The sequence below is a fragment of the Acanthopagrus latus genome, chromosome 21 (assembly GCF_904848185.1).
Source record: "Acanthopagrus latus isolate v.2019 chromosome 21, fAcaLat1.1, whole genome shotgun sequence".
NCBI lineage: Eukaryota > Metazoa > Chordata > Actinopteri > Spariformes > Sparidae > Acanthopagrus > Acanthopagrus latus.
In genome coordinates, this window is record NC_051059.1 from 21,643,959 (window position 1) to 21,661,973 (window position 18,015).

Genomic DNA, 18,015 nt, shown 5'->3' on the forward strand with positions numbered 1-18,015 from the left:
GCTGCTGTGATCAGCAGCCTGTCACCACAACCTCTCTTGACTCCACCCGAAGAAGACAGGCCGAGGCGACAGCTCAGCTCAGAGTCACAGCTGCCAGCACAGATCCAGAGACATGGTGTCAGTCAAGGCTGCAGCGATGGCGATCGCACTGCTCACCTTTTGCATGCTGGGCACAAACACGACAGCAGCAGGTACGCACTGTTCTGGTTTCTCGCCACAGATAAAACGCATTTCTCTCTCTTTTTACTTTCCTTTTTTCTAATCGGATCATCTTTTCACTTGATTAACAGCGAACGCTGAATGTTGTCGGAGTTACACGACGAGAAAACTGCCGTTTCCTGCAATCAGGGGATACACAGTCCAGACAATCAAGGGAATGTGTCACATCAATGCCATCATGTGAGTATCAACACAATGATGTTTATCAAGAAACACAACATTGGTGTTTATCCTAAGCCTATAATCGTTCCTCTCTTTGCTCTAAATCGACAGTTTCCACTATACTTTTGACAAAAAGAAGGGGAGGGCATGCACCAATCCTGCTTTGCCGTGGGTGATGGACTACATCGACCGCTTAAGGTGCGATTCAAACAAAGAAATTATGCAACACATACTGAAAAAACTCTGCAGGCTTTGAAATGCATTGTCACAAAAGTATCGCTGAATTAAAACTTGACCGGTTCTCATTACAGGACTAAAGCACAAAAGGTTCACGACCAGTCCTCACAAATTCGCAAGTGAAGTGATTCTGCTGTCTGAAGAGAGACGACGGACGCCAGCTGCAGCGAACGGACTGTTTCACATCCCAGCTTTGCTTTTTTTTCCCAGTAGAATAACGATGTGTCACAGAGCTTTGTCTAAAACATTTTGATATTCCTTGTAAATATCTCATATTTGTACATTTTGTAAAAAAGAAGGATTAAAGTTTTGTTTGAATATAACAACCTGTTTAACGAGTGGTTTTTGCGGTCTTCGGTTAAAGTCACAGTGATAATATCATGTGTGTACTTCCCCGACAGCATGCCAGTTTGTTATCTGAACTTCCGTGTTTATTTTCTCATGGTGAAAAAAACATTCCAGCGCTGGAAGTTTTTGCTTCCAGTGATCAAAAGCTGTCAATGATTTAACAGTGAGTGATGCAAGTCCTGTGACATCAGGAGGAGGAAGTGCCGGAGCTGTTTATATAAAGTACGCTGCAGAACAGGTATTTCCACGTCGACACGCAGCCGGCATGTCAGCTGTACTGGAGTGTAACACCTTGTTTACTGCAGAGGGCACGGTGTGAGGACTTTCCAGGGACTGATACTGTTGGAAACATGGAACAGCATCCATGGAACAGTTGCATGAAATCTAACCTTCATGAAACTGTTGATTTAATGTTTTATGTTTTTTAAAACGTCATTTTTGGATCATCGGTTTAGCTTTTTTTAATCATGCATCTCCAGTCATCAGGCTTTCATTCCTTGGTCCTGGATTAGCTTTGTAATTTTTACTAACTTTTCAATAAATAGGGCAATTTATCTATCTTTTATCTTTTGACTCCATAGGCCAGAAACATGTTATTTTCTATATGTCCCATGTGGGGCCTTTGACTCATAATATAACTTTTTTAAAAAGGAAAATCTCTTCAAGTGCAGAGAGGCATCGACACAGAACATGTGCATCATGAGTTTGATGGTTCTGTATCATTTCTGATCCGTGACCGCCAACATGAGACTCATCATGATTTAAATATTCAAGTTATAGGTGTCATATTTGTAGTTGAAGCGTGCAATGAAAAGGTACTTAGCCGAACATTTTCTCAAGTGGCCATCATAGCAAAATATGTGACAATATGTTAGAGTATGGGATAATGGTAAAAGTTGGAACAACAACAAAATCAGACTGTTAAAAAGAACAAGCACAAATGAGCAACAAGGTCAAGGTCAAGTTGAACAGAGATAGCTGACACTGGCTAACGTTAGCTACTGTAAGCTAACAACTAGGTAGCATCAAACCTCCTAATGAATCACACTAGTGTGTTTCACGTTTTATGAAGTCGACTAACATGTGGATACAGTATTAGTTGGTATTTCTTCTTTGAGACGCATCATTGTCTTAAATCTGAGCGGATTCTTTAAAACATATTGTAAGATTAGCGAGGAGATGGAACAGCTAATCAGGTGAACTTCAATTTCAACTAAATACACTTTAAAGCAACCGAGCAACTCGACTTCCTGCCTCTAATCTCTCTCTGTGTGTAACTGTGCAGCTTAAATACAAAAAGGCAGCTCTGCAGTCGAGACGGACGGGAAGCAGACATTAATCGCCACAAAAAATAATCAGTCCGCTTAAAGCTTAGCGATCTGTCAGACCGCGCGATTGTGGTAAAGTTGATGTTTTTGACAAGTTGTGCAGCATGATTATATAAGATCATCCTGACAACCAAACAGAGAGCAGCATGTCAGCAGAGGAACCACCAAGTTCTGCTTATTACACTCTTTTCTGCTGCTCTCCATTGCTGTAGCTACTAACTGCTGTTAGCTAGTTAGCTACCTAGTTAGCTGTGCAGCTAGTGGCTCTAAGATGGCACCGGTCTCTGCAGGCCAGAAGGGCAACTCAGCTGAGGTCAGCAGCCTCCATCTTTAACTTGACGTCAAAACTGATATTTCTTCATTTTGTCTTGACAATCTTACTTCATTTGTGAAATTTTTGATAGTAGAATTCTTATGTTATCTAAATTATATAATGTATAATATCTTACATTACACATTTGCACTTTGAAATGTAAATTAGGATATTAAAAATCTGATTTTATTGACATTTAAAGGGAGGAAATTCACAGAGTCAGTGGTTTCAGACCTTTTTGAGATCTAATAAAATAATAATAATACAACAACACAGTATTCAGGGACTAGCTTCAGTCTGATAATGATTAAAACTGTGCTCTTATCCGCCCTCAAACTAATTCATAGGCTCATTGATATTAACATAATTCATCGGTTTTGTTCCCCTGTTAGTTTATCATGAGAAATTATATGTATTGTCTTAGTATTTAAAACATTTCTCTAAAGCTCTCAAAATATCCAAACCCAGGATTGGGTTAGTGTTGTTAACACTTACGAAAGAGATGATAAAAAGCATGAATACTTTAAGATCAAGGACGAGCTAAACAGAATTAATGACAAAATAAAAATAGGTTTTCCTCTTCGAACTATTTCATGTCATCTCCACAATAATCCCAGAGAGAAGGCTCCTCCTCCACCGGACGTGTGAACACTAGATGGCAGTAGCATCACTTGTGCTGTGAAATCATGTCTCAGCAACACTTTTCTTAGTTTTTGCTGTTTCAGTCCCGTCAAAGTGTCATCACACGGCCTGACAATGTGTCCTGCTGGGTCACACGATGACGTGGACTCCATCAGCTGCATCTCCGCTTATAGCTCTCTCTCTTTTTCCACACCTCAACATCTGCCTCATCATTGGTGGGAGGTTTTAAACATCTCTGAAATGCACTTTTTCCTGGAATTCAAACTGCTAAATATATATTTTTTTTATCATAATGTGTTTCATGTCCGGTCGGTGGGCCTCAGCTGGAGCTGCTGGCAACACCAACAAAGCTGAACAAATGCGCGTTTTCTCCTGTCGCATGAATCCATCCCAAATGACAGTCTGGAGCCACGCTCGCAGCCACTATTACATCACCTCCACTGTTCTGCACCACTGTACAGAGTGCTTTTCTATGAATTATACAGAGAGACAGAGGGGGAGAGGGACGTGGACATGTGGGGGGCTGGTTAGTAAAAGACAGAGTGAGCACATGCTGTTAGAAAAAGAGCCAACAGGAAAAAGATAAATAATCACACCGGACACCAAAGCGTGGATTCTGATTTAACTTTATTGAATTAAATTCATGAATCAGTCACAGGATAAAACTTGCATTACGCGTCAGCACTTCGTGGAGAAACATAAAACGCATTCCCGAGCACACACACACACACACACACACACAGAGCTGTGAGTTACAGACGCAGGACGCGGTGCTGGAGAGTCGTTACCAGACGAACGCAATGAGAAATGGCAGCGGTGTGGCCCGGGGGGGCCGGACTGTCTGAAGGAAGACAAGGTTATAGACCGTGTTTTTCACCGTGAGGCTGCTTGAGTATAGAAAGAAAATAACATATTGCACTCTGAGATCAGCAGACAGGTCCTCTGTCATGGCGCGCGCGCACACACACACACACACACACACACACACACACACACACAGGGAGGCAGACAGGAAACCAGACAGTCTCTCATGAAACTCAAACAGATAATGAGACATGCTCAGTCAGAAAGGTGAAAACAATCTTCTCCCCGCATTAGAAAACGTCTCGTATCCTGCAGCTCCACCACCACCAAGAATATTGAGATATGCATTAAAAAAAAACAAAAAAAAACAAAACTAGATCATAATTTTGCTGGCGCTGTAATCTCTCTCTCCCCCCTCCTCGTCCTCTCTCTCCTTCTCTTTGTCACTCGCTCGTTCTCCTCCAGCACAGTTAGCACAGAGTTAACCGGGCTCGGTATATAATTAGACAAACAAAAAAGAGAGGGATGAAACATCTAAAGGAGAAGAGACTCCAAATGATTACACATTCACTCCGCTTCCTTCCCCCTTGCTGCACACATAACCGCCAATTAGAGGAGAAAAGAGGAGGATGAGGACAAGCAAGCAGCCAGAAGTCTATTTGTGTCTCTCTCTATCTCTCTCTCCCTCTCTCTCCCTCCCTCCCTTCCCTTCCCCCTGAAGACTCCCAGCGCCAGGGTAGGGAGGAAGAGAGGAGAAAATAGAAGTGAAAAACAAGAAGTATATAAATAAAGAAATCGGAGTGTTTCACATCCGGTCGGCTGATTGGCTGAGACACGAGTCAGGCAGATCTGGGCCACAGTTGCACTCATTGTTCAGTGAGCTTTTCTACACAGTCCAACCCAGCGACAGCAATGAATGTTGATTGTGACCTTTGGTCTTCTCGGGGCACAGTGGAAACAAGAGCATCACTCTTTGTGCGTGCATGTGTGTGTGTGAGTGTGTGTGAGTGTGTGCGTCTGTGCGTTGCAGAGATATTTGCATGCGCCCACTTGCCCTTTTGTTCCGTTTCTTGCTTTTTTTTTGGGTTTGTTCCCCTGACGTGGTCGGAGCATGCCGCGGGGCACAGTCAACGGTCGATGGTTTTTATGTGATCCATACCAAAACTCACCGACAGCGTTGAATGTTCACCGAGGCAAGCGGAGGGGACGTGAGCCGAGCTGACAGACATGTAAAGGAGGTGGAGGAGGGAGGGAGGGAGGGAGGACAGTCAGACAAGAGAGGGGGGACGGAGGTGATGACATGGCTCAAACCGCGGAGGTCAGGCCGCACGGCACGGCACAGCGGGGACATGATGACACGGGACAGTGGCAGAATGAGTCCACTGTCGGCGACGGTGCTCCTGGTGATGCTACACATGATCAAACGACAGGGACTTAAACCGAGCAGGATGTGCTTTAATGCGTTACCACCACCTTGTTAGTCAGAGCAGCGCCGAGTCTTTCATCTTCGCTTCGAAATTAGCCGTAACAGCATCTGAAACACAGACGAAGGGGGGGGAGAAAAAATAATAATCGTCAGCAGAGATATTACACATTAGTTTTGTCTTTAAAGGGTCAGTTCACCTATATTTACAAGAATACATCTTCCCCCATTTCATCTTGTTGAATCCAATTCCAATTTCCTTCTCTCAGGTTTTTTGGAATATCTGTGTCTGGGAAACATTATCAAAATCACCATGTCCAAATGGCTGAAGCTGCGATTTTTTTTTTTAAGGTTTATGGTAAAATATGACAAAACAGAATTACAGTGAAGCGCTGTAGCGCTGCAGAGGTGCTCCAGAGTACAAATCTTGTTCTCTAGATTTCAGAACAGGTTTCGTGTTTGGCAGAGACTCCAGCATGCGTCACATCATCTGGATTCTAATCATTGTTTTCAGTGAAAGTTTAAATTTTGATGCAAAAACGATGAGTCGAAGTTATCGTGAATCGTATTGCAATCATAATATTTGCCAAAATAAGGGAATAAACGTTTTATTTTACTATATCCTGCAGCAAAGATTGAGACGCATTTGACTCTAATTAATCCACAACACAGTTTTCATCACAGACTTTTTCCGGCGCTCCAGGGTGTAACTATTTTGGTCGCACAAAAACCTGTTAAAAGTGCAAATACTCATTTTCATTGGTTGCACTAGTGCAAGTCAAACTGTGTGTGCAGACACTTCCCTTTAAACAAACACAAGCCTGCAAAAAACATTTTCTTCACTTGCTGATGTCGATTGATAAGGTTGTGTATATATTTGCAGGAGCCTCCTCCTTACACTCTGAGACCAGCTTGTTTATTCAGTTATGGAAGTAAATCAAATAAATATTTTAAGTAAAGACATGACTGAGTTTTTGTTATTATGTAATTAACATTTAATAGTTTGAATTTCTTTCCCAAACCTATAAAGCGCATCTTTAACATAAATTGCCAGATAAACAAAAAAAAAAAAAAAAAAGAACAATATGAGAGAACGGTTCTGATGCACGTCTAGTCCAGAGAACAATGCTGCGATGTCCTGCTGTGCAGCCAAGCTTTTTGTGCCCAAGCCATCGGCCGGCCACAGGCTGAGAGCTCCCATTGTCAGCAGCGGGGAACAACTGCCAACAGTGTCGCTGCGCTGCTGCCCGGACGGGGGCTGACGTCAGGATGCTAAACGCTGATCTATGGTCATCCATCGGCCCCGTTTCATCGGCTTAGGGTGCTGATGTCATTGAACGGGCTGGACCTGCATCCATTACTCTGCCGTGGGAGGCCGAGCGACGTCGGGCTAGCATGATAACACACTGGCTACAATGGATGAGTAATGAATGGCGTTATTGCAGCTATAATTCAGAAGGTCATAAAGAGAGACAATTTGGTTTTTGTCTCGTGAGTATGCTGGGCATTTGAGTTATGGCCTCTGCATTCTTTCACGGCGTGCTCTCCTTTTATGAATATGCAAGAATGTACAAATTAAAATCACGAAGGAAAAGAAATAAATTAGTCAAATAAGGTCGTATAACCTTTACAGCCACTTGGTAAATAACGAAACACCACAAACTGCCTGCGTAATGAAAGCAAAAGGAGTTTTTGGGGGGATTTATTTATCCTGCTGTCTGCAGCCTGTGAACCAGAAGTCTCCTCGCTCTCAAAGCTGCTCAGATAAGAGACTAAATTCATAATCCATATTACATCTTCCCAACTCGCACTTCCACCGCATCCCACAATGAGACCCGAAAATGAAAAATAGGCGGAGGGGTCGAGGGAGAGGAGAAAAGGGGGCTTTGCCATGGCAACCCCTGTGTCAGCCAGCCATTTCTTCTTAATCCCCCCCAGTTCAATGTCGCGCCCTCTGAGAGACCCCCTCTCTACAGCTGAATATTTCTTTTGTGTTGAGAGTCTGTGTGTGTGTGTGTGTGTGTGTGTGTGTGTGTGTGTGTGTGTGTGTGTGTGTGTGTGGGAGAGGGAGGGATCACAGAGGGGGGAGGGATTGGGGATTGGGGTTAGGGGTGGCGGTGATGGAGGGGGGGATCATAGCTAACCCAGCTTAAATGGGGGGCCAAGCTGCAGGCCACAGAGTCTCAACATTACACCGGGGGTACAAACCAGAGATCAAATCACTCACAGACACACACACACACACACGTACACACACACACACACTTAAACGCTATATTGATGGAGGGAGATAATCTTTTGAAATGGCAGATAATTACATCATATGGCAAACAGCCGGGCCTCTCCTCCCGGAGCCTATCAGCAACAAACCCTGCACTTTGCGCTTTTTTCTTTTTTTTTTTTCCTTTCCTCTCTTTTACGAAACTCTCGTGGCAGCTCGCTCGTCTCTGCCTGAGCAGGCCACTCTACATTACTGACAAAAGCAGGGGTTTTTTTTTTTTTGGTTTTTTTTGGAGGGGTGGGTGGGGGAAAAGGCGTCAGCTGCTAGACAAAATTAAAAGGCCTCTATTTGTTCCCGACAATAAACGTCCCCGTCTTCGGAGCTCCTCCACAGCTGCAGCCGGATAGGCTTTCGTTTTTTTTTTTTTTTTCCCCTAGCTGAGGACTAATAGAGAGCAGCGTCTCCTTCCTCTACTGTAAGCCGATTTAGTGCGCGGGATCAAATTCAGGAGGTTTATAGTCATCTCTCTGCGATGCTGCGCCGCCGAGGAAGAGGACAAAAGAATGTGACACACGGGGAAGGCGCAGCAACTGAGAAACTGAGAGGATGTTTTAATGATGATGATGTGGAGTATACCTGATGGAGGCTCTCCTCATGGAGACACAGAGAGTCCACATCAGGAAACCTACAGCGAGAAGACAAGAGCAGACAGAGACACGAAGCGGTTAGACGACAAGAAAATCTAATATAAAACAAATCTGATCTCAATCTGATTTTCTCTCGAAAGTTTTCCTAATCAACAGATGATTAACGTTCAGTGCATCCTCCGGAAATCCCAAAACGTGCCTCCCCCAGACCCCACCACCCCTCAGAGCCTGGGCGACGGAGGCGGGTGGAGGGGAAGTGCCAGCGGTGCGTCTCCGGGGTGGTCTGATGTGGCCGTGGGCGAGGCTTTAATGTAGCTGCATGTCCACTCCAGTGTATACTGTACATCGCACTAATGACAAACAGACCTGCAGTCTGCCTGTAGGGGCCTCACACGCCACTCCATGCCTACACATGCATATGCTCCACTTTAATGGCAGCCTTCAGACTTCATTTGAAGTGCGCCGAGAAACGCCGAGCCTGGCTTTTTTCACGAGGAAGGGAAAAATATGATTCTGACGACCTGCGGTGCCCTCGGTCTAATATTTGACCCCTGTGGCTTGATTATAAAAAAAGAGCAAAAGCGGCCTTTAAAATCAAAATATGCGTAATTACAGGTCGGCTGCTCTGCGGTGGTTCTTTGTCTAGCATGTATAGATCTGGGCTTGCCAAACATCTGGCCGGGACATTATATGCGACATAGGCTGCAGGCGTAATTTTAAAGATGTATATTCTCAGGCAGGTCTGGCCAAAGAATTTAACTTAAAAGGGTAAGTTCACCCAAAAGACAAACATTCAGTCATTATCTACTCAACCCCATGCTGGTAGATACAAGCAACTGAATGATAAAACACTTAAAATGGCTCCAGACAGCTTGTTACAGCAGAACAGCCTCTCCTAACTCTACAACTGTAAAAGATGGGGACTTGTTTTAAAACGAGAGAGAAATCATTTAAATGGTTGAATCGCAGTCAACCAGCTAAAATCTTCACCGTGGCTGCAAAGCGTTAGCGCACACGGTGCCTGACGTGGGTGCGCGAGCCTGATTGCACGTCGAGGGTGTAAATAACATCTCTTTGAATCTATTTGAGATCTCAAAAGGGAGACTTTGATTACGCAGGCCGAGCTGTGTGGAGTCATTTTTATGATTTCATTCACTCCTTTTTTTTTTCCTTTCGAAGTAGATTCAAAAACAAGTCCATGTCAACTTTGGTTGTTTAGGAGAGATGCTGAAATGCTGTAGAAGCTCCTGAAATGTTGTGTGGACGAGGAAACTTTACTCGACTTCCTATCGGCAGAGGGGGTGAGTAGATATTTCGAATTTTCATTTTTGGGTGAACCTATCCTTTAATCTTAACCGTCGCAAGCTCTAAGAAATGTATTTTCTTCCCTTGTGTCGCACAACTTTCCTTGAAAATAACACCAATCCAAAAATACAGACTCCTTCACTACTACTACTATCAAACACTTGGGTGAAAACAGAGAAAGTGCTCCATCCCAGTCTATTAGAGAGCAAAGGGCACATTGTAACACAAGGTGCAGGGTCTGTTCAACAAGTGCGTGGACATAAACCAAAAACAAAAGGCACAGAGTTAGTGCCTTGGGTCTGATTGGCAGGGTGGGGTCACCGGGCGACCCCTGACCTTTTTAACCCCGAGGAATGTTGTCGTGCTGGTGCGTGTATTGTTCCAGCCTCCCTGAGGAGCCCCGGCCGAGCGTCGGGTGAATGCTGAACCGTCAGTGTTCCTGAGGGCTTCTCCTTCCACCCCCCAGAGAAAAACCTCCTCTTTCTTCCCCTAATCCTTTTTCTTTTCCGCTCTTCATCCTCAGACTTCATCAAACAAAAGGTATCAACAGGTCCAAAAGTGCGCCTGAAGTGCACACGCCACTAACGAGGGTCCCAGGCCGGCTCTCCTCGCCGACCTAAATGGCCAACAAAGATCCAGTAAAGAGGGCGCCTGAGAAAAAAAAAACACTCGAGCAAAAACCTTCTTTGCACCGATCGCTCATCAAATAAACCAGCGCTTTTATTGGTCCGGCGTCCAGATCTAAAGAGATGCGAGTGTCTTCAGGCAGTCTGAGAGTCTGGCTCTGGAGGAAGTCAGCAGCAGTAGAAGAGAGACTGACAGATGAGAGGGCCAGACAGACAATTACTGGCCAGGTATGTCCTTTATACCCACCTAGGGCTGGTCAGAGGAAATGGAGGAATTTATGATGTCATAAAAAAGTGCCAGAAGAGAGGTGCCTGAGAACAGGTTGTCTCTGGAGCAGGAGCCATAAAAGACTCCTGCGGCTTCCGCTCCCTCCCCCTGACAACCACCCGAGATGATAAGAGTCGACCGAGCAGACAGACGAAACACAAGTGTAACGCTCACTTTCGCCATCGCTTAACGTATTGATTATATTCTCGATTTTCAGAAAATGTCGATTTGCGTTTTCTCACAGTCAAAGACGACGTCCTCACATGTCTTGTTCTGCCCACGATACAAAGACCTGCAGATTACTGTGATAAAAGAGTAAATAAACCAGAAGATGTTCACGCTTTTTTTTGTTTTGTTTTTTTTTAAAAAGGTGCATTACGTAGTTTAGGGGAGGACATCTGAATCAGGAGAGAAAGATCTTCAAGCTAAATAAACAAACTCTTTGTTTTCACGACTGAATGAACTGAATAAATCAAACTGACCTTAAAGGACAACGCGGCTCCAACAGTGTTCTGGGGACTTTATTTTCCTCTGAGAACAGCTTGTTTATTCAGTGATGGAAGAAAATAATTATCTCTGAGTTTGTGTGATTACCTCATTAATACTGTGAATATTAAAAAACTCCTCTCACTTCCACAGGGTGCCCCTTACAGAAGCTGGAATCAGGGTTTTTTATTACTTTTTCTACTCAAACCGATCAATCTATTACTAAAACAGCTGCTGATTCAGTTAACAGTTGACGATTGATAACTGATTAATCACCGCAGCTCGGATTACTGCGCATGCAAGATTTTTGAGGTTGTAAAAGAGATTTTCATCCTTGAGAACATTTCATTGGAGAATATTTGTCTTCTTCCTCATTCTTTTTGTTAAATTTGAAGATTTGTACATCTAAAAAACACACAAGCTCATAAAGTGAGGTGAAAGATTTAAAATACACTTGTTGTTAGATGTAACACATCAAGACCTCGAGGCTTTTATGTAAGTGTATTTTAGTGATGACATTTGCTTTTACGTTAGATTTTTAAAGCCCATCCATTTGAAGAATTAGTCTTGCCAAAATGACACAGGTAGAGGCTTTTAATACCACTACAGTCAGTCGTTTCACCATCTCAAAAAAATGTCTTTTGAGCCCAGTCGATGAAACTGGACGGATCCAGAATCATTTACATCCCCGCAAGATTTTCCTTTATGCTTCTTTTCTAACCCTCTCTTTACAGTTTAAACCACACGTAACACAGGAAGCATCTTCAACAAGAGAGGCACCATCTGTCGGCTCAAACTAAGCAGGTGTAAGGAAGAGAAAGACGCTCGGCGTGGACAAACAGGGTACCTCTTTGCACGTAGACACAAAACGTATACACACTGCGCCGCTCTCCCCACCACAAAAAGATAGAGACACGCTCTCACAGTCTGGGCGCTTGTTAGAAGAAAAAAAAGGAAGGGAGAAGATGGTTATTTGCTCTACAACCTAACTAAGGAGGTTTCCCATTGTAAAAAGGAGTGGCTGCACAGCCCCGTTTCCTTTCATCCCTCTCCTTCAGGCACGCTGCCTTTGTCTCACGGAGGACAGAACAGCCAGCCTCCCGGCTACGCTACACTGGTCAAATACCTGGGAACTACCACCGGCCTGGTGGGAAAAACAACAAGAGGAGGAGGAGGAGGAAGAGAAAGGAGGGAGGGGGGGGTGTATAAGGTGTGAGTGTTAATCTGAGGTACGGCGAGACTGACCGGCTAAGACAGAAGAGTGTTAAATAAAACCTGTTATTACGTCTCAAAAGGAAGGAGGAGGCACTCGTACAAAGCTGCAAGAGAGCCGCGAACACCTGGTACCAAAACTCCAAGAAAGAAACGTTCCGTGAGATTTCGGAGACTTAAATCGTGACCACCTGTTTTTCACGTTTCCTCAAGTTTTTCTGTCGTCTTTCCTCCTTAATAAAAAGGTTGCGACTGTGTGTGTGCATGTGTGCAATTAAGATCTCTGAAGTTAAAGAAGGCCGTTTTTTTTTTCCCCCTTCCTCCGTCTTCTCCCTCCCCTCTTCCCTACAATCCTGTACTTTCATGCCAGCTCAGCAGAATGAAGGCAGTTCCTGTATACGAGGTACTGTATGGGGGTGAAGCGAGTCTAAGTCCCCCCCCCAAAAAAAAACCCCGACCGCAGACGGCTGAATGTAAAGCTTTACGTGCCAGTCCGCGCGGCCTTCCTCGGCAACCAGACCTCGCTGTCACACCTCATAAAGCAAGAGCTCGAGCAGCGGGGTCGTGTTTAAAAGCCAGAGGGGGGGCGGGAGGGGGCAGATAAGGCAAAATAAGGACAAATACGGAGGAAAATAAGAATGCACCCATTCAGGAAACTGTGGAGAAAAGAGTGAAAAGCCCACCACCCCCCCGAGACAAAAGCTCTTTAGATGAAAACTCTCATGGCATGTCTCCAGCACGCTGAATACGAAAAATATACTTTTTCTGGGGAGGGGTGGTGGACAAATTGCAGCAGGAAACGTAAGAAAGTGAAAATGCCATTGAGAAAGGGAGGGGGGGTCGCTAAGACCATAATCCTCTCCTCTCATTTCGAGTTTTTGCTTAGCTGTCGGAGAAGGGGAAGCGAGAAACCCACAAGTTTATTTTCAAATGCTCCACAAAGAATGCCTGTCATTTCCTGGCGTTCCCCACTTCCATACGAAAGCCCCCTTTTCCTTTAGGAACAATGGGAAAGATTCCAAAAATTTCCATGGGGAGTTTCTTTCTTTCTTTTTTTTTTTTAAATGCAGCAATACAATGGCGAGCATGTTGTGACAGAAACGAGCCGGGCTGTTTCTCTCAGCTGTGACACGATCGGAGCTGATGCAGTGTTTTTGTTGTTGTTGTTGTTGTTGTTGTTGTTTGTCTCGCAGCTATCGTTGCTCGATGATTAAAGCAGCCACACAGCAGCTGTGACGTCCCACGAACGAGGCCGAGACTGAAGTCTTTGACGACTCTCGCTGCAGAGTGTAAAACTTGCAGATGAAAAAGGAGCTTCTGAAGCCACAAACTGGACGAGTATCTGACTTTATTAGGCGTAGCGGAGGGCAAAAATCTTATTATAATCACACACACACACACACACTCACACATAGTCACACATGAGCCGTAAGAGTTTCTTAATTAAACAAAAGAACTCCTTTGGACCCGGAGTGGAGAGAGTTCAAGTGTCATGTGCTCCTGAAACGGGCCGACAGGCTCTTGAAAGCCACCTGGCTTGACCCGAGCAGACCTGGGCCTTTGGCTAGACGAGAGGTCGGAGGTCATCCACTCATCTAGATGAGGCAGTATGTCGCGGTGCCTGAGGCAGGGTGCACGAGCTAACCTTTGCATTTACCCAACAGTGCACACGCAGGGGAAGCACACACACACACACACACACACACACACATATGGCCACAGGTTCGAGTTGCGGTGAACTCGTTCAACCCCTTTAACTCGGTGAAGACAGCGTGTCTGTGAGCAGCTGCTGGCAGACTTGAATCTACCTCATTATCCGCCTCGCTCCTCCGCTTTTCATGTCCTCCTAATGATGAAATCCTGCGTTAAAAAGTTTGCATTTTAAAAAAAACGTTTTTTTAGGAGCAAGTCTCCTCCTCATTTGTGTGCTCAGTGTTGTGAGGACTGTCTGCTGGGAGTCGTGTGGTGCTGGGAGAAGTGAGGCGCCAACCACGCTGCATTTTCCACAAACTACAGGGCGGTTTGTTTCAAGTTGTCCTGTATATTCTGTCCGAGAGAGAGAGAGAGAGAGCGATGGTTGAGGAGTAACAATGGAGGAAGCACAGCGATCTGTGGCCGAGAGCCTCTCGGGCCGTGATAGCAGGTTGCCTCTCGACATAATTGCAGGCTGCAGCTGATGAAACTCATCGTGTGTGATAATGAGCTACACAGGAATGACGATCACATAAGGATGAGGCAACAACCAGCCAATGGGAGCGGCAGGAGAGACAGCCACTTCTTTACCCCGACAACTCTGCCCGAGCCAAACTGAATTAAAGCCCCTACCAGAGATATGCACTCTGCTTTTTCTCTTCACTTGAGGGACAAAGTGAATTACATGTAACTCGGCCCTGAGAGGGACGGAAGTGGAGCTATCACAGCACCCATCAGCGCCGCTCCTCGTTCACTCTGCAACAAACTCCTGACAGATTCTTTTTCTCTTTCTCGCAAACACGAAATGTCAGAAAAATGTCGGCGAGCTTTTGGATTAAATGTTTTGTTTTTTGTTTTTTTTTCTTCTTTTCTTGTCTTAAAACCACAACCCACAGCCAGTAAAAAGAAAAAAACAAATGCAGTGCTGCTTAAGCAGTCTAGCCCCACTGTATCTTAATGGCAGGAGAATTTATGGACACAGCCTCATTAACCTTAAGGCATATTAGTGCTTGGCAGACTGGGAGGAAAAAAAAAGAAGAAAAGCCTGTCTCAGCTGCATTTAAAACTACCTGCAGGGTCAGAACCACTGACATGTCGAGCCTCTCGATGAAGTGCGTGCGTGTGTGTGTGTGTGTGTGTCTGGTCAGCAGCGTGCATCCTCTCAGAGTGCCCACCCTTGAAAAATGAAAATGGCAGGCTGGCTTGTGTTTGCCATGTGCCGGAGGCCCAAATTCCGGGAGGAAGTCAGATGCGCAAAAGACCGTTTCCGAGAATCCAGGATGCGCAGAAGCCCGTGCCCGTAGCGCACTTATTCAATTCCTGTCCGATAAAAAAAAGCAATAAAACATCCATGCACGCGTTGCGCCGCACAGGAAAACATAAAAAAAAATATATATATTTTTTTTTTTAAATTGCACCCTCAGCCTGTTTGTTTTTTTCCGGCTGCGTTACGCACTCATCCACGCAGGCGGACCTCATCATGAGTCACGGCGTGGCGAGAGACGGGTGTCGGCTCTGAATGATCGCTGTCTGCTGCTGCTTCTTCTTCTTCTTTTTTCCCCTCCTTTCCCCTCTCTGTCTCTCTCCTGCTCTTCAGGTGTCTCTACTCGGATTCTTTGTAACGTCGATACAATGACAGATGGTGCGCGTAGGAAAAAAAAAGAAAAAGAAAAAAAAAAGCCGGTGCGCATTGTTCCACCGGGTGGTGGTGGTGGTGGTGAGGAGGGGAGGGGGAATAATAACCGACATTTATCAGCGCGCAGAAACAGGAGCCTGTCTGCTGAGTGAGATGGATCAAAGTTACATTGTTTGGGGAGGCTCCCACACTGGATTCCTCCGCTGTTGTCTTGTACGCACCGTTCAAACTTCCCGGCGCTTACAGTCTGAACACTGTGTACCGTCCGTGCGTCCTGAGGAGCTTTTTACACACACGGACATAAAAAGTTGAAGCGTGCGTTAATCGGAAATCACGTTTTTGTTTTTGTTTTTTTTTTTTTTGTGGTTTTTTTTCTTCCTTCTTCCCCTCCTCGAGTCACACGGATGCCCGGTTATGAAAGTGACCGATGAGGAGAAAAAAGAAGCGCTTTCTCTCTCTCTCTCTCTCTCTCTCTTTCTCCCGCGGAGCGCCAACACATCATGTCAGAGTTACACATGTGCACCATCAGCACGCCATCTGCACTTTACCCGGAATTAATCCCGCAGCCACCGTTTCCACTCTGCACACATCCTCCCTGCTTCACACTTTTTCTTTTTTCTTTTTACGCATTTCAACATGATGCCATACTCACACGGTTCTGTTTCTTCCTCCTCCTCCATCAGCTCCCGCCTGTAAAAGGAGCAGGACTCGCTGTCCCCCCTCTTCCCGAAAGGTGGACCGATGCGGGCTTCTTCAAGTGTGTCACACAGTGGACTCTTCTTCTTCTTCTTCTTCTTCTTTTCTCTTTTTTTTTCTTTCTTTCACTCTCATCACTTCCGTCCGAGAGCGACTCTCCACAGACTGAGCGCCTGCCTCTCTTGATCCACGGATTACGTCTGTTCGAGAGGCGGGGAGGGGGGAGGGCATCCGGTTTACAGGGATCACCGGGAGGAGCGGGATTGGCTGAGAGGAGATAGCTTGATAAAAATGCGCGCTCGCCATTGGACGACGGAGGGGACGAGGGAGGGAGGGAGGGAGCAGGGCGTCGTGTATTATTCAGGAGAAACCGGGTGGGGAGAGGAGGAGGAGGAGGAGGAGGAGGAGGATACTCGGGGCAAAGCGGCATATGCAGACAATGCCCTGTGTCTCAGAAAATTCAGATTTCATTGGTGGACTTCTCCGGCGCAGTTTATGGCGTCCATTAATCTCTTCATATGGACTAACAATCAAATTGGAGCACTTATGTCAAACCCAGGAGTGTCTGTGGCGGCTATTAGTGTTTGTTCATGACCTCAGAGTGCTGAATATAGGCTGCAGCATCACTGCAATAAAACCCCACAGTGGTGATCTCCTACAGGAAAAAATGATGTGTGACCCAAAAGAAAGAAAGAAAAGAAAAAAAAACCTTTAAAAGATTCAAATATGACAGAAATAAAATATGCCGGACTCAAACAGATGGAAGAAGTAGAAGAAGAGGGGGTGCATCTATAAATAAATCAAACAGCCATTATTTTGCAAAAACATCAGAAACCCTCAAGAAAAAGTCTGCGAGTGTGTGAATGTGTGTGTGTGTGTGTGTGTGTGTGTGTGTGTGTGTGTTGGCTCCTGTGTGTGTGTGTGTTTCTGCTGTATGTAGGCTACGAGAAAGCTGGAACTGCAGAATTTTTTTCCACACAGGAGCGAGGGGAAGGAAATGGTGCATGGATAATTCTCTCTTCAGATCCTCTGGTACTCGCTTCGGAGAGAGTACTCTGCTGAATCAATACCGCTCAAAGCTTTCTCATGTTCCCCCTTCTCACATCAGAAGACGAGGGGCCTGTTGGAGTCCGGGGTGGGTCCATTACAGGCGGTTTTCTCCAGATGATGCTTTGAATTAAAAAAAAAAACCAAAACAACAACTCCAGCACTCCTTGTGTGGAGGGGTAATTACAATACTAAATCACCCTTGACCCCTACAGGCCCCGTGAAGACACACACACACACACACACACACACACACAGACTCACATCCATAATACAGGCTGCTGTTAACCTGCATACTGAGTCGATGTGTGAGCAGACAGAGAAATCCTAATCACCACAGCGGGGGCTCTTCTCTGACCGGTAGCCATGGTGATTGAACACATTTCTCCACACAGCAAAAAAAAAAAAAAAGGCGGTCCGTCTGCGCTGCACCACACAGGCCTTTATTAGGCCCAGACCCTCGGACTGGGAAGGAAGGAAGCACCAAGTGGAGGGATCACACCCATTTCATTGTGACTCTACAATTTTACGACAGTCAAGAGGCCGTCGACCACAAATTAGCTTTCTCTCTCTCTCTCTCTCTCTCTAACTCCCTCTCTCATTTTTTTTTCCTCCTCCTAGGGGAAGGCGCTCGGCTCTTGTCTCCAGCTAAACTGATAAAATGGCACGCTCAAGCCCCAACAAAGCGGCACATCATCTGATT

The 18,015-nt window shown here is 45.4% G+C and overlaps 1 protein-coding gene and 1 long non-coding RNA gene across 3 annotated transcripts; one reads left to right on the forward strand and one right to left on the reverse strand.

Annotated features, from left to right (window-relative positions):
- Nucleotides 1–941, forward strand: ccl20a.3 (chemokine (C-C motif) ligand 20a, duplicate 3). The gene is made up of 4 exons (XM_037084353.1): nt 1–191; nt 291–399; nt 493–579; nt 693–941. The coding sequence occupies exons 1-4, from the start codon at nt 113–115 to the stop codon at nt 739–741; spliced, it is 324 nt and encodes a 107-aa protein (XP_036940248.1). The 5' UTR covers nt 1–112; the 3' UTR covers nt 742–941.
- Nucleotides 942–5,487: 4,546 nt separating this feature from the next.
- Nucleotides 5,488–16,444, reverse strand: LOC119010585. Of its 2 annotated transcripts, none has more exons than XR_005072002.1 (3): nt 16,222–16,444; nt 8,334–8,382; nt 5,488–5,587 (listed from the first exon to the last, which is right to left on the reverse strand). It is a non-coding gene; the product is annotated as an uncharacterized LOC119010585 (long non-coding RNA). The 2 variants fall into 2 exon arrangements; XR_005072003.1 differs by lacking the exon at nt 5,488–5,587 and adding an exon at nt 6,586–6,886.
- Between the last annotated feature and the right edge of the window lie 1,571 nt (nt 16,445–18,015).